Genomic DNA, 17478 nt, shown 5'->3' with positions numbered 1-17478 from the left:
TGTATATAGGGGTCAGTATTATAGTAGTTATATTCTTGTATATAGGGGTCAGTATTATAGTAGTTATATTCTTGTATATAGGGGGCAGTATTAGGGCATGACCACACGTGGCGGATTTCCTCCGCAACTGTCCGCATCAATGCCGCACAGAATCTGCGTTGCAGATTCTGCTGCGGATCTGCACAAAATGTGCAGTAAATTGATGCGGACTAGCTGCTGCGGACTGCGGGAAAAGTGCTTCCCTTCTCCCTATCAGTGCAGGATAGAGAGAAGGGACAGCACTTTCCCTAGTGAAAGTAAAAGAATTTCATACTTACCGGCCGTTGTCTTGGTGACGCGTCCCTCCTTCGGCATCCAGCCCGACCTCCCTGGATGACGCGCCAGTCCATGTGACCGCTGCAGCCTGTGCTTGGCCTGTGATTGGCTGCAGCCGTCACTTACACTGAAACGTCATCCTGGGAGGCCGGACTGGAGACAGAAGCAGGGAGTTCTCGGTAAGTATGAACTTATATTTTTTTACAGATACATGTATATTGAGATCGGTAGTCACTGTCCCGGGTGCAGAAACAGTTACTGCCGATCGCTTAACTCTTTCAGCACCCTGGACAGTGACTATTTACAGACGTCTCCTAGCAACGCTCCCGTCATTACGGGAGCCCCATTGACTTCCTCAGTCTGGCTGTAGACCTAGAAATACATAGGTCCAGCCAGAATGAAGAAATGTCATGGTAGTAAAACCAATACGCTCCGCAGCACACATAAGATCTGCGGACTTCATTGCGGAATTTTGACTCTCCATTGAAGTCAATGGAGAAATTCCGCCATGAGTCCGCCACTGGTCCGCAACAGACAGAGCATGCTGCGGACACCAAATTCCGCTCCGCAGCCTATGCTCCGCAGCGGAATTTTACGCCTCGTCTAAACGAACACTGCTAAATTAAAGTGTAAGTCAATGGACAAACGGCTCCGCTGCGGATTAACGCTGCGGAGTGTCCGCAGCGGAATTTAAGTGAAATTCCGCCACGTGTGAACCCGCCCTTATAGTAGTTGTATTCTTGTACATAGAGGACAGTATTATAGGTTCATTATAGTTATATATTCTAGTTAGGCTATTCCCCTACAACATTATTGATTCTTATGTACCTGATACTTAATACCCGTTTTAAAATAACCAAGAAATGTGCTGCTCTCACACCCCTGGAGCTCTCGGTACTGTACAGCTCTTCCACCAAGATGGTCGTCCATCTGTATAGTAAATATGGCTGCGGCTGTGCTCTCATCCTGAGTACATTCACTTCCTAGGAGAGTTACATTATACATTATTTAGAGATAACACACAGAAAGTATTACTTTTATGTAGCAGAATTTTTTATGAAAATTTACAAACTTTACGAGTTTTCGTATTATTCCGTGCGTTCTGCCATGAGACTACTTTATGCTAGATAATTTACTTTTCCAGTCTGAATTGTTTTATGTACTGAAATAATAATGGGGTTTAACAAGTATTCAATGATCCCCTCCCTTCCTAATAGCAAAATTAGGAATGATGTCCCCCTTTTCTGCATCCTGCTATATACTTGGTTATAATTTTACCATGAAGCGCTTTCATGGTTTGGATTCACCTGGGCCAAAATATTGAAGTGAGTTTTCTGCAAGCTCCTTGTTTCCCACTTCGACCTAATCCAGCGCCGCTCTCCTGCACGCAGCCAGCAGCTCTCTACACGCAGCCGTGGCCCCATCAGGTTTCCTTGTCAACCGGCCCCCTCTGACATCACACATTGGTTGCTCTAAAAGTATAGGAGCAGCCTGGAGACCTCTGCCTATAAATAAGGTGATTTCTCTCTAGCTTTTTACTTTGCTTTCTACCCGGACTCTGACCCCGACCTCTGCCTTGCCTTTGGATTTTGTCCTAATATTGCTCTCTTGGATTTGGTACTTGTTGTTCGACACCCCGGTTTCGACCCCTGGCCCACTTTTGGACTACATTTTCATCTGATCCTCTGGTTTGTCTCAGCCTGACTACTCTCTCGGTGACGATCCCCACTTCATCCCTGATCCTGTATCGCTCCTCTATTCCTACATCACAACCGCCAGCAACTGGCCACTACTCAGGGGACCCCTACTTGGGAATCTGACCGGTAAAGACCAAACCTCTTAGGGTGAAAGGGGGGGGGGGGGTTCCTAGGTGAAGACCAGTGACTTCCTTAGACTTCCCACCGTAACTCTCGACCACCTCATGAGGAAGTGGCAGCGGGAGCCGAGCAAAGTAGAACGGGGTTCAGAGGGCCCCGTTCCAGACATAGGTGCGGGTCCTAGAGGTGAGGCCCACATCTACCCGACATTTATGGCATATTCTGTGGATATGCCCTAAATGTCCAAGATGGGAACACACCTTTAGCCCCTTCACCCACCAGTATGTCGGTTTGTCCTTCTGTAGGGGGAGAAGTATGGAGCGGGCTCACGCGCTGAGCCTGCTCCATACGCTGCGGGTGTCAGCTGTGTATTACTGCACCACTTAGATGCCGCAGTCAATCGCGACCGCGGTATCTAAGCCGTTAGAAAGAGGGGGTCGGCCCTCTCCGACATCCCATTGGCCCCATTCGTGACGCAATCGCGGGGTGGTGATAGTTGTCATGGCAGCCCGGGGGCCTAATGTAGGCCCCCAGGTCTGCTGCCTTTCTGCCTCTGTTAAGCCCTGCCGATAAATGTGGGTCCTACCTCTGGGACCCGCACCTATCTCTAGATCAAAACCCCCCAAAAAATTGAGGAATCACAGTTTTTTCCAATTCCACACCACTTATAATTTTTTTCCCGTTTCCCAGTACATTATATGGTACATTAAATGGTGCCAATAGAAACTACAACTCCACCCGCAAAAAACAAGCCCTCATACAGGTTTATTGAAAGAAAAATAAAAGGGATTATGGATCCACTTCTGGGTTCAAAGCATATTAAGAAATGAGAGGTCATAAAATCCTCAAAATATTACCCAAGACCCCTCTATACTGGGTGTAGCATTTAAAGGGACACCAACAATGCTCTGTGCGTCATATGAGTCCACGGGGGTTTATGAGCCGTCCCGGCACTTTTAAATGGGTGCAATAATGTCTTATTAGTTTATAGTGCAAGCTGCATCCCCCCTTCCCTCAATTGGACAAATGGGGTCCAGATAAATGCAAATTCCCCCATTATCTAAATCTGATCATACACAATAAATATAAATATTTGTCAGCAAATTCCACCAACTTTGACATGATCTGCTGAACAGCCATATGGGGACAACCAGACGGTCTTAAAAGTCTTCCATAGGATAAGCACGAATCAATAGTTGGTTGGGCCCTTTGTTTTCTTAGTGGAAATAAGCAACACCAGATATGCATTGCAACCGCTTATCTCCACTGTTCAATATGCAACAATATGCAGATTGAAATAGCTGTTGACCATTATGGCCATTACGATAATAGGTATCTCAAGGGGTAGGTATGGATTCCCTAATTTAAAGGGTCTCCCCTAGTGACAGATTTTCCAATTATTCTATTGCCATCGGTTCTTATTAAAATAATCTGAATGCAAATTTTCAGCAAATTTAAAAACGCATTAAAACTTACCGAGCCAAAAATGCAGATCATAATGCTTATATAGGGGCATCTCCACTGTGTTAAGTAATAAATAGGCATCTCCTACATAGAAGTTACCAAACTGCTCCTGAGGGACCTCCACCAGCTTCATCTTCTCAATCCTCCAGATCTGACGTCCACTTTTCTTACCAACTTTCTCAAACTCCTGGTGTTTCACATCCATGATCAGTCAATCACTGTAATCGCCTGTGTATCCGGGGTCAGGGTGCACAGATAATATACTGGACTGTAGAGGGTGGAGCTGATGATACAAGGTGGCAGCGCTCCAATCCAATCCCGGCATAATAACACCATAATCTACACAGCACTGAACTTTTACACTTAATAATACCTGAAATGACTTCATACAACACAACAGTATACAATACAACAAGCAGAGCAGGAAAAATAGCATGAACATATAGCAGTGGTCTTACAATGAAAATCCACCCTGGGACAACATTTAGTTTTTTATCTAAATAGGTTCATAATTCGGTGCTGATTAGTTTTATAATATATTTTTCTAAGGGTGAGAGCTTTCTTTTCCTGATACAGAGCTCCAAATCCCCTGCATAGACAGAGTTAAATGATAAAATTCTGTCTACCTACAGCCACCAGCAGGGGGAGCTCAGGAACATACTGCATATGATTTATACATCAAACTCAATAATAACACAGTATACAGTGAGCTCCGCCTTGTGGCAGCTCATCAAACCAGTAATTGTCTTCTTTCTTCCCTTCCTCTCTCATCTCTTCATCTTCTCACTATTCGTCTATATTATCTTTTGTTTTGTCTGTATGTTCTCCTTCTTTTCTCTTTTCTTACTGTCTTCTTTTAATTCGATCTCTCCTCTCTCTTTCTTTCTTTCTTTCTTTCTTTTCTTTTTTTCTCATCTCCCTGTCTTTTCTCTCTTCTGTCTTTTCACAGAACAATTATTGGTAGAACACAATGCATTTATAGGTCTTAGAGGGGTTCTCTATTTTGATCAATCTCTACCTTTTAGTAGGACCCCTTGACAATAAGCTGATCACAAAGTGTCCCACTGCTGGATCCCGAGCGATCATCTGTAATCTGTGGAGACACATGGGAGTAAGTGTTTACTTTCCCTGCAGCACCACCACAGGGAAAACTAAGTATTACACAGTGTCCATTCATATCAATGGGTTGTCTGCATAATGCATCATATCTTTCTATCTTGTTCTTATCTCTCTCTCTCTCTCTCTCTCTCTCTCTCTCCTATCTCTCTCCTATCTCTCTTCTATCTATCTATCTATCTTCTATCTCTCTCTTTTCTATCTATCGCTCTCTCTCTCTTCTCCCATCTATCTATCTATCTCTCTTCTATCTATCTATCTATCTATCTATCTATCTATCTATCTATCTATCTATCTCTCTTCTATCTATATCTCTTCTATCTATCTCTCTCTTCTCTCTCTATCTTCTATCTCTCTCTCTTCTATCTCTCTCTCTCTTCTCTCTCTCCTATCTATATCTCTTCTCTCTCTCATCTCTACTATCTCTCTTCTCTCTCTCTCTCTCTCTCTCTCTCTCTCTCTCATCTCTTCTATCTCTCTCTCCTCTCTCTCTCTTCTATCTCTTCTATCTCTCTCTCTTCTCTCTCCCTCTCTTCTCTCTCTCTCTCCTATCTATATCTCTCTTCTCTCTCATCTCTTCTATCTATCTCTCTTCTCTCTCTCATTTCTTCTATCTATCTCTCTTCTCTCTCTCTCTCTCTCTCTCTCTCTCTTCTATCTCTCTTCTATCTCTCTCTCTTCTCACTCCCTCTCTTCTCTCTCTCTCTCTCTCTCCTATCTATATCTCTCTTCTCTCTCATCTCTTCTATCTATCTCTCTTCTCTCTCTCTCTCTCTCTCTCCTATCTCTCTTCTCTCTCTCATTTCTTCTATCTATCTCTCATCGGCACAATTGCGGCAATCTCTTACTGCCCTTTAGAATATCCTTCTACAGTGTATAACTGAAAAGGTATAGGAAGCTCAACAGAAGTATTCAGTATAGAAAACTTGTCGTATATTTACATAAAAAAGACCACACCTCGGAAACTGGAAATTTCCTGCCACTGCCATTTTCACCTCCATATCGATCCCAAAAAACTGCTGCATTTATTATAAAAGCTCCCCTATACTGTATGTCCCAATTTTATTAGATTACTGAATGAGGATATAAACTGAATTCACACAGCAAAGGTAAAAAAAATTGCAATATTTCAAAGAAATTAAAGGGGACAATCCACTTTCCGGATGGCCCGGCAGCTGGAGGCCTCCTCTCTGTCTAATAAGAGGGGTCCGGAGGGGTGGAACCCCCTCTATGACTTCCACTGTATATGACATATTAGGTGAGTGGACATCCCCTTTAATTCTATAATTCAATTAAAAAAACTTCAATGTAAACTTCTGTGTAAAGCAGATATATAGACTCCGTGTTTATGATTCTTTTTTTCCGGAATTTATTATCACGGCTGTTTAGGAACTAATTGTTATAATTCTCGTTTATGGTTTTATTATTCTATGAATGCGTTTGTATCACTGATTTACCTGTACCGTGAGATATGCAGGTGATAAGGACAGAACTACCTGGGAGCAGGCATAAACCCATTAGTATATAGATATTTAAAGTGCACCTGTTGCTATAATCAGGGGGTGTAGCTTTAGGGAGTGCAGAGGTTGCAGTCTCCCCCCCGGCCCATGGCCCCTCTTCCAGATCAGAAGTTCCCAGGTTTATAAATGACACATGATGGGGAGCCCAGTTATAGATTTTGAATTGGGGCCAATGAACTTCAAGTTACATCACTGGTTGTAATATTTTTGCATCAATCAGTAGTGTATGTATGACATTCTTTAATATATCTTGTATGGGGAAAGTGACATCTATAATCAGCCTGTAGGCTATTTGTAAATGTTCAGGAACCTCCTCAGTCACCACAAAAATCCATCTAGTGTAAAACAGTAAATGGAAGAAATAGAGGAGGGGTAGGAGGGAGATGCAGCTGCAACAGTATCTGTCCTCAGGGTCTGTATGAGACTTAGGCTGCGAGAGGGGGAGAAGGGAGATCCTGTTACAATCTCTCGGCCAAGTCTTTGGGGAGCAGCAGACGGCAGACATCTGATTGGCTCAGAACATCACATCAAGCCCGCTCATCAAACATGATGGCAGGGACCTATAAACTACAGGTTACATACAGCAGTTCTGGCTACATTACATTTAATAACTATGTACAGCTGCCGAATGATGTAATTATCAATTATGGGCTGGGCATTACTATTTGGGGCCCCCATAAAAGCTTTTGCTATAGGGCCCCATAATTTTTACACCTCTGACAAGTCTCAGCATGCACCCAATCATATGGATAAAAGCTATTCTCCCTGGTGAACTACACCTACAAGCATTTATGAGCACTATGAGCCCCAGTGGAGGCCCCCCATGAGTTCCGCCATTGAAGAGCAAAACAAGAAGTCTCGGTTCATGGTTCTTACTCTTGTAACTTTCTTCAGGATCTACAACCAGAGCAAAATAAGCGTTAAAAATAATATTAATAATATATTTTTTCTACATTTTGAGAATGGAAACGGGCAGCCGGAATGATCTGAAACACCCTGTTGGGGGTAGTAGTTTCCCAACAAGTGGAAATTCACAGTTTGGAGACCACTGCTCTGTTTGGTCAACCAGTTCCTGGCCTTGAGTACACCGGCGCAAACCACTACCAAGGTATACTAAAGGTAGATCTGGTGTCCGACCAGGGCGTGAATACTTTTCTCATAATCCTAAATGAACCAATCCATTATCTCAAATGACGTCACATGAGAGTTCAGTATTCTCCAGGCAAATAACAGACAATAGACGCGGAAACAGAAACAGAATGCAAAGTCAAAGGTGACAAAGAAGTAGCCACCAGTCATGATCTGTCCACCGTACAACCTACGTGACTGATGACAGAGCAGGTATTGTCTACAGAGCATCATTTCGGGACTGTGTACAATGCTATGGAGCATGTCTTGGTAACGACACTGTTGACAACCAGGAATGCTAACAGTCTATATGAGGAGGACTTATAAAGGATGGGAGATCTACCGGAGATCAGTCTGGCCGGTACCAGGTAAGTTCTCTCAGGTATGACCAAGTAGAAGGAAATGTTCCAGCTGATGGGACTTCAGGGAGCAGTTCTCTGACTGGGACCCTCCGTAGCCTGTCATGGAGCTGCTCTCACAAGTGGTATCTGCAGTACATGTACATTTCTTCCGACTCCCCAGAAGACCCTTCACAGTGGACCAAGTCTTTCTACAGGACAGAAGATCCTCCTCATGGTCAATCAAGAAGGTAAAATATATTCATCAATATTTCCAATTTTCTACGTATTTTGTCTTAATAAGTGACAACCATTTTGGTGAACCAGAAATGTGCTCAGTGTAGTTGTCACTTCCCTTCCCCCACATTACTAATGTTAAAGCGATAGTCCAGTTTCTTCTGTATAATGAAAAGTTATGGGATTTTCCAATATACTTTCTGTAGCAAATTCTCACTGCTTTCAAGATCTCTGCTTGTTTTCATACTATATAAACATTCATTGTTTTCTTTCAGAAAATAAAAATCTGACCTGGTCATGTGATGGACGCACAGGTGCACGGCTCGTTACCTACATACCTCCTAACCGTCCCGGATACAGTGGGACAGTCCCAGGTTTAGGGCGGTGTACATTGTCCTGGGCGGCCGGTGTCATATCCCGGTTTCAACTGCATCTGTGTCTTCAAGATGCATATACAATTGAAATCGATGATGGAGCAGGGAGTGATCAGTTCCCTGCCCCACCATTCACTATGTATAGCCAGCTGTAAGCGGCTTGGCGCAGACATGCGTGATGAAGTCACGTCATCTCGTCTGTCTGCACGGAGCCACACACTACACAGACCAGTTTTGAGCAAATGGGGTTAGGTGAGTCATTTTGTTTTTTATTAGGCACTCTGAGGGCATTATACTGGGTATGGGGGGCATCTATGGGGGCATTATACTGTGTGATAGGCACTATGGGGGCATTATACTATGTAGGGGGCACTATGGGGGCATTATACTGAGTGGGGGCACTATGGGGCATTATACAGTGTAATGAGCACTCTGGGGGCATTATACTGTGTGATGGGAACTATGGGGGCATTATACTATGTAGGGGGCACTATGGGGGCATTATACTGTGTAATGAGCATTATGGGTGCATTATGCTGTGTGATGGGCACTATGGGGGCATTATACTGTGTGATGGGAACTATGGGTGCATTATACTATGTAGGGGGCACTATGGGGGCATTATACTGTGTGGGGGTACTATGGGGCATTACACTGTGTAATGAGCACTCTGGGGGCATTATACTGTGATGGGCACTATGGGGGCATTATACTATGTAGGGGGCACTATGGGGCATTATACTGTGTAATGAGCATTATGGGTGCATTTTACTGTGTGATGGGCACTATGGAGGCATTATACTATATAGGGGGCACTATGGAAGCATTATACTGTGTGGGGGCACTATGGAGGTGTTATACTGTGCGGAGGCCACTATGAGAGATACAGTACTGAGTGCGCTGAATATGGGCGTGGATTGGGCGGAGTTAGAGACGTGGCTTATCAGGAAAAAACATTTACCTAGTTGTCCCTTTTTATAATAATTGAAAGTTGGGAGGTAAGACGGGACAGTTATCAGAGCTCTGTCTGCACCTGTGAGTCCATCACATGACCATGGGCAGATTTGTATCCCCTGGAAATATACAATAAAAATTACTATTAAATGAAAGCAAGCAGAGTTCTTGAGGATTTAAAACAGAAAGTATAATGAAACATTTTAATTATGCAAAGGATGATGGGAGTTATAGTCAGAATAACATCTATATGATTAAGGCCATGCTCACAACCCCAACGTATTGCACTCTATACCATACAGTGGCATATGTCGCCCATGCAAAATAATTGTATACCGCACGCTATACGTTTCTTACGTTTCGGGAGAGTTGCAATAAAGATATGCCGGTGCATACCCCTGAACATGTGCCATAAGGACTCTCTATTGGCATATGTCAGGTAAATGGGGCCCTATGAGTAAGTTCTGTAGCCACTAATTGGCTCCTTTTTTAACCATTGCCTTTAATACAGTAGACTAAAAGTACATTTACAGCTCGGCTGTTTTGTTTTTTGGAGTAAGAAGACAAATATCAAATTTAGTTCTCTGTAGGTTGGTGATACCATGACACATCATGCCAAATAACAAACCCGACTCTGCTACATCTGGATATTCTTTCATTCACTCCCTGATTCCTGATCGGCTGATCCTGTCGTTTTTATCGTATCTGAATTATCATTGTAAAATAATAGACACATTGATTTCCAGTACTGAATTATATTGTGATCCCACAGTGGGGACAGGAATCCATGCCCGTATTACCAATTTCTGTACAGCGCTGCTGAATATGTTGGCGCTATAAATATGTAAATGTTCTTTTAAGACAGCAGTGGTTAATCCAATTGATTTGATGGTGACTGATAATACAGAAATAAAATATTTTAAACATCAACATGGCGTATTTCTTTGATTCAATGTTATCATAAAGTTTTGCTGATTTTTATGAATTGTAATTGGAAACCATCAGCATGTGGGCTGACTGCTGTTAATGGGTCCCCTTCAGTGATTACTCAGGTACAGTGCCATACATTTGCATGTGGCTGTGCCCGGTACTGTAACTCACAGCAGCTCAGTTTTTTTCAAGTTAATGGGACTGAGTTGCAGTACCAGTCACAGTCACGTATGGCGCTGTGTCTGAGTAAACAATGAGGGCGCCGCAGCTCCTTTATGCAGAATAGTAAGATTCATCAACAGCAAATCGTCTGCAGGTGACAACTAGAGATTTTATTTCTATAGTGCAGAGAGTAAAATGAAGACATCTTACAAACAAGGGGAATACTATCAGTATAAGACATAATAATTGTTCCAGGCCGGAGGAACTAAGGGAGTCCACAGTCACATATATGCAGGAGCACAATTAGGGGGTCACTAGTATCTGGAAACCCCCATCTGAGCCTCTAATTAGAATCCGAGATAGGTGATAAAGTTCTTTCTCCTGCCACTAGGGGGAGCTCACTGCATTTGGCTTTGTTATAGAGTTCAATTGGAACTGTATAAATCCCATTGCAGTGAGCTCCCCCTGGTGGTGGCTGCAGGCAGACAGAATATTATCATGTAACTCTATGGCTGTGTGAAGGAAAGAAGGTCATTTGAAGCCCTGACTACTATAAAGAACTTTGGACTTATTTAGAATAACTATAATAACATTTTAGGTAGATTTTCCTGTCCTAAACCACCTCCATTTATATGTGTGTGTGCAGTATGTAAGTGTATGATCTGTGTATATGGATATGTATGTGTGCCGTCCGTAAAGCTCTGAACCCTCGAGGAATGGACTCTACAAGACCTCTGCAGGCAAGGTAACACTGGGCCCCATAGCAAACTTTTGACTGTGCCCCCCTCCCCTGGGTGCCACACACAGCCTGCCCTTTGTAGATAGTGCCCCCATATAGATAGTGCCCCCATATAGATAGTTCCCCCCTGTAGATAGTCCCATACAGCCCCCCTGTAGATTGTGCCAAACAGCCCCCCTCTAGGCAGTGCTATACGGTCCCCCCCATACAGCGCTATACAGCGCCCCCCTTGAAGTTAGTGCTCCTACCTCCCTTGTGTATAGTATGATACATCGACAGCAAACAGAAAAAAATCTTACTCATCTAGGCCCCGTTTCCCCGACGAACGGAGCAGCTACACAACGCTGACGCAGTCCTTGCGTAGGCCGGCGTGATCCAGTGATGTCATCATGCCGGCCTTATAGGCTGCAGACTGAATGTGGCCTGTAGCCTATGACAGAGCAGGGATATACCTCCCTGCTCTGTCATAGTGTACAATAGTATCTGCGTCCTTAAACATTAGCAGCAGATCCTGTTAGTTGTGAGTTGTGGCCTCCAGGGATCGGAGTTGTTTCTCCAGCACATCCCACAGATGATCGATCCGATTCAGATCTGGGGAATTTGGAGACGACATCTTGAAGTCTTTGTCATGTTCCTCATACCATTCCTGAACAATGTCTGCAGTGTGGCGGGGGCATTATCCTGCAGACAGGGGGCACTGCCATTAGGGATTACCGCTGCCATGAAGGGGGTACTTGTCTGCAGAAATGTTTAGGCCGGTGGTACGTGTCACATCCACATGAATGTCAGGACACAAGGTTTCCCAGAAGAACATTGTCCAGATCACCACACTGCCCCCACCGTCTTGTCTTCTTCCCATAATGCATCCTGGTGCCATCTCCTCCCCAGGTAAGCGACGCACACGCACCCGGCCGTACACATGATGTAGAAGAAAACGTGATTCATCAGACCAGGCCGCCTTCTGTTCCTCCATGCTCCTGTTCTGATGACCACGTGCCCAATATTCACTTCCCCTGTCAGTGGTTGTAACGGTATGGCTGATCGGTGAATGTTATGACATGGATGTGTAGGTCATTTATATATTTTATCTGTTTTTTTTTTGTATAGCACATAACGTATAATATAAACATATAGCACATAAGATAGAATATAACCATATAGCACATAACATATAATATAAACATATAGCACATAACATATAATATAAACATATAGCACATAACATATAATATAAACATATAGCGCATAACATATAATATAAACATATAGCACATAACATATAATATAAACATATAGCACATAACATATAATATAAACATATAGCACATAACATAGAATATAACCATATAGCACATAACATATAATATAAACATATAGCACATAACATATAATATAAACATATAGCGCATGACTTAAGGTATGTTTGATGCTTCCGCTATCTACGACCTTACACCCCAAACCCCAATAAGAGACCACACATGAATTTTGGTGTAAAGGCCACAGCAGCCATTTATTAAACACACCTTTTTTCTGAAAAAGAGCATAACCATAAACACATCATAACTCCATGATAACATCCTGCTCTATTTCCCAACTCCAGATAAAGGATCCTTGAAGGCACTTCAATCATTAAACTCCATCGTTTCCTTATTAGGTCTGGACCCCTTACCCTACAGCCGTTCTGCACCTGACCCGAGGGCACCAACCATGTCCAAGACCTCTCTCTCCCTTCCTGGGGACCCTGCCCATCAGGAATATATATGAGCTGGGTAACCACTCCCCAGCCCCTCCAATACTATCCCGGGTTAAACGCCCCGAGTTCTCTTGCAACAATCTCCATTGTTGCTTCTCCTTCTTACCATTCCGTGCCTCCAAAGACCCCTCCTCCTACCGCCACGACAATCATGTGTGACCCCTTACACATGATTGTCCCTCCACAACTGCAGGGCTTTCTCCATGCCCTCCTTAATGTCCAGGGTCCACATATCCAGACCCACCTCGTTTAGATGAACACCATCCGCCCTGAGGAAACCTACCTCTCTACCCTCCAACTCCTTATGCCGCACCACAACACCGCCATTGCGTGCCACAAATCTGCCAACTACCTTGTTGACCTTTGCTCGCGCTTTGTTTAAGCTATGTACGGAACGTGCCTGCCGCCACACCTTGCGAGCCACAATATCAGACCATACAATAACCACTCCTGGGAACGCCGACCACAACCGCAAAAGGTCAATCTTCACATCCCTCACTAAATCCCTGGACGACCGAATGCCCAAATCATTGCCGCCAAGGTGCACCACTAAGATATCCGGCGCCCTGTCCAAACCTGCATAAAATTGTACCTCTGGTAACAGCCTACACCACAGCATGCCCCGCAGGCCCAACCATCTGACCTGCACTTCTGCGTGATCCATGCCCAACTGCCGTCCGGCCGGACGAACATCAGCACGCACACCTCCCCAGTGTACGTAGGAGTGCCCCATGATCCAAATCAAGCAGGGACCTGCACCTAAAACAACACAAAACAACAACGTAACTACTCCATATCCACCTCCAGCACATCTTATCTCCACCGCCTCAAAGCAAGTGAGGCCGCACATACAACCTATATCTGTCTGACTCCCACCTGCCGATCTTCTTAACCATCGCCGGGGATAGACCCCACCGAGCTGCTTCCGTAGCTGCGCCAATTCTAAAGGAATGAGAGCTAAAACCTGCTCCACCTCTGCCGGACAACAGAATACATTTTTTGAACACCTGTGAAAACTGGAATTTTGACAGAGACAGCCCGTCTGCATGAACCAACAAGGATGCCGGGCCCTCAGGCCTCACCGCAACAAACTCCCGAAAACCGCGGACCGGGCACACCCGCGACCCTGGTAACTCATACAAACGCACCACAAAACCTCTCCCTTCCTGATCTGTCTTAGATCTACGGAGCAAACAAGAAAGGCAGGAGCCATCCAAATCCACATCAGCGTACAATAAACCCCCTGCCACACTCTTACTGGCCGACACCAACTCCGATATCCGGAACGCCCCAAAGAAAGCCAAAGAAAAGGCCAGTGTAAATAGCCGTACTTCGAATGCTGAAACACAAACCTCCCTCAACAACTCACAAATTGCTACCAACAGCTCAAATGACACCGGCTTCCTGCGGTCCCTAACTGCGGAGCCCCTCCTGAAACCCTTCATTGCCTGCCGCACCAGAAAGGACTTAGTCACGTCCTCCTCACCTTTCTTCTTAAACCAAAAAGCCAAGGCCGACAAACTGCGAGCGACCGTTGCTGCAGACGCCCCTTCACTGTACGCATTTCCTATAAAATACAGCAAACACGCCTGCCGATCTGCAATACCTGCCTGCGCATTTTCCAACAACACCTCCCATACCTGCCATACCGCACTGTACCTCTGCCACGTTACCGCACTAACCGACCTTTCCACAAGCGACATCGCCATTGTCACACCACCTTCCACAGATGCTCTGGACACGGCAGGCCATGAGACTCCGCCCCCGGCGCCAGCAGACGAAACCTGTCCCACTGTTGACGAGAAAGGGAATCAGCCACAGAATTCAGCACCCCAGGAATATGCACTGCCACAAAATGCGCATTCAACATCAGACCTCTCAAAACTAAATGCCGCAATAGTCGCACGACTGGCGGAGAATTAGCTGTCTGCGCATTAACAGCCTGAACCACACCCAGATTGTCACATACGAAATGCACTCTCCGGTCCCGCAGACAATCCCCCCACAACTCCGCCGCCACCACAATCGGGAACAGTTCCAGCAGAGCCAAGTTACGGACAAAACCACATTCATGCCAAGCATCTGGCCAAACTCCTGCACACCACTGCCCCTGGAAATAAGCCCCAAATCCACAAGCACCTGACGCATCAGTATACAGCTCCAAGTCCACACTAGACACCGGCTGATACATGAGCACCGACCGCCCATTATAGGTCTGCAAAAACTCCCCCCACACCAACAAGTCAGCTTTCAACTCCGCCGACAACCTAATGAAATGATGAGGGGAATGCACCCCTGCGGTAGCACTCGCCAATCGCCTGCAAAACACCCGCCCCATGGGCATAATCCTACAAGCGAAATTCAAATGCCCCAACAAGGATTGCAAGTCCCGCAACTGTATCTTCTTCCTGCGCAGCGCACTCGCCACCAACTCTCTCATCTCCAGCAACTTATCATCAGGCAAGCGACACTCCATGTTATCTGAATCAATCATGATTCCCAAAAACTTAATGACCGTAGTGGGTCCCTCAGTTTTTTCAGGCGCCAAAGGTACCCCAAAATCCATTGCCACTCTCTCCATAGTGTGTAGCAATCCTGCACACACATAGGTACCCGGCGGACCGATAAACAGGAAATCATCCAGATAATGTAGCGCAGATTGCACCTGCGCCTCCCGACGGACAACCCACTCCAAAAACGTGCTAAACATCTCAAAATAAGCGCATGAAATGGAGCAGCCCATCGGGAGGCAACAATCCACAAAATATTCCTCCTGCCAATAACATCCCAGCAAACAAAAACTATCCGGATGCACCGGCAATAAACGAAAAGCGGCCTCAATGTCAGTTTTCGCTAACAGAGAGCCCTTCCCGTATTTGCGAACCCAAACAACAGCCGCATCAAAGGAAGTGTAACTGACCGCGCACAATGCCGGATCAATGCCGTCATTCACCGACTCGCCTTCCGGATAAGACAAGTGATGAATAAGGCGGAATTTATTCGCCTCCTTTTTTGGAACCAAACCTAACGGGGAAACACGCAAACTCTGAACAGGCGGGGAGGAAAACGGCCCCGCCATGCGGCCCAAAGCCACCTCCTTCAGCAGCTTATCCGTAACCAGATCAGGCCGCGCCAAAGCAGACGACAAATTACGGACTACCCCGTCACGTCCAACCGACGTACACGGAATCCGAAAACCTTCTGAAAATCCTAACCACAACAACTCCGCTACTTTCCTATTTGGATAGCCCCCTAAAAACGGGAGCATCCTTTCCACCCTCACCGGCGTCGCCCCTCTTCTGCTCAGCATCTCCCTGCCTGCCCTTATGCTTCTTGAAGCATCTGGACAAACCATGGGCGCCTCCGCAACCGGAGCACTCGTGCTTGTACCTGCAGTCTGGGCCGAACTTGCAATGCCCCTCATTATACTGCCAGCAACACCCCTTTCCTGAGGATCCTGACCGACCCGCTGCTGACCCCTGACCGCCGGCCGCATCCCGAAAGGGGTGCTGCCCCTGTTTTGGCGCAGACATCAAACGCATCCACAAACTGATATCTTTGTGGTCCCATCGCAACGACGGGCGCACCGACTTCCGCTGACGAAACTGTTCGTCATACCGCAACCAAGCGTTACCGCCGTATACACGATACGCCTCCCCTACCGAATCCATATAACAGAATAGCGCCGAACAGTTCTCCGGCGCCTTCTCACCCACCACACTAGCCAAGATAGCGAAGGCCTGCAGCCAATTCGCAAAAGTCCGAGGAATCAAGCGATACTGCCGCCGCTCCTCCTCCTCCTTCTTACTTTCATCCGGTTTCCACCGGTCCAAATTAAACTTTTCTAACGGCAGCAAAGAAAAAATCTCAACATATTCATCTTTCCAGATCTTTTCCCTAATCTCCACCTTCAAATGTGCCCCCAGCGGGCCCTCAAAACACACATAAACCTCACCTTTAGCCGCGTCAGCCAAACGCACATCCTCCACCACTTTCTTAGCCGCACTCGCCGCCGCGTCAACCGCTTTTTCCACCGCCACTACGGCACCCACAACCGGCGCCACTTCACTAACACCCGCAATCCCTGCCGCAGCTGCACCAGAAATCGCCTCATTAGCAACCGCACTCCCTGCCGCACTAGCAGACGCCTCACTAGCAGCGCCCCATACCCTCGCTGGCGACTGCTCTACGCCTGGCACAGTTCTCATAAAATACTCCTGCATCCCTCTAAACAACAATTGCATCTGTGACATTGACAACATCCCCCCCACACATCCCCGGCACCACATCCGTGGTAAACTCACCCGTACGTCCCTGAGGTGACCTCCCAGCGGACGCGTCCATCACTCCAGATAATCCAGGCGTCGGTCGTGACGATCCTAGGGAGTGGTGCTCCTGCACCCCACGCTCCCCGTAACTCCGCGCACTTCTGGTCGGTGAAGCTCTAGGCCCAGCGGAACGCGGCCCGTCCACGGTCCTGCCACCCGCTGGTGGCGCGACATATTTGTCCACGATCCTGCCACCCGCTGGTGGCGCGACATATTCAGACTGACAGCCCTGCCGATCCAGTCCTTCTGCAGGGCTGTCAAAAATAAATCTTCTGCTCGTCACTTGTCTCGCAGACCGCTGCC

At 46.1% G+C, this 17478-nt stretch overlaps 2 protein-coding genes across 2 annotated transcripts in view; both read right to left on the bottom strand.

Annotated features, from left to right (window-relative positions):
- The window catches only part of LOC142653067 (scinderin-like), a 71756-nt gene extending 67955 nt beyond the window's left edge, over positions 1–3801 (bottom strand). The window contains exons 1-2 of the mRNA XM_075828772.1: positions 3609–3801; positions 1144–1298 (exon numbers count right to left, since the gene is read on the bottom strand). Coding sequence (XP_075684887.1) covers positions 1144–1298; positions 3609–3801 — 348 coding nt within the window. The remainder of the gene's footprint in view (positions 1–1143; positions 1299–3608) is intronic.
- Positions 3802–12560: 8759 nt separating this feature from the next.
- Positions 12561–17478, bottom strand: LOC142653066 (uncharacterized). The gene is made up of 2 exons (XM_075828771.1): positions 17152–17478; positions 12561–14639 (listed from the first exon to the last, which is right to left on the bottom strand). Exons 1-2 carry the CDS (start codon positions 17189–17191, stop codon positions 13675–13677), a joined length of 1005 nt encoding a protein of 334 aa, XP_075684886.1. The 5' UTR covers positions 17192–17478; the 3' UTR covers positions 12561–13674.

This window comes from Rhinoderma darwinii, chromosome 5 (genome assembly GCF_050947455.1).
Source record: "Rhinoderma darwinii isolate aRhiDar2 chromosome 5, aRhiDar2.hap1, whole genome shotgun sequence".
NCBI classification, from domain to species: domain Eukaryota; kingdom Metazoa; phylum Chordata; class Amphibia; order Anura; family Rhinodermatidae; genus Rhinoderma; species Rhinoderma darwinii.
This window is presented reverse-complemented; position numbering and strand designations above follow the sequence as displayed.

Excerpts from the sequence above, each read along its gene's own strand:
- LOC142653066 (XM_075828771.1), bottom strand. The coding sequence starts at position 17,191 with ATGGACGCGTCCGCTGGGAGGTCACCTCAGGGACGTACGG. Across the intron at positions 14,640-17,151 it reads GTCACCTCAGGGACGTACGG|TGGGACAGGTTTCGTCTGCT; the intron begins GTGAGTTTACCA and ends TCTCGTCAACAG.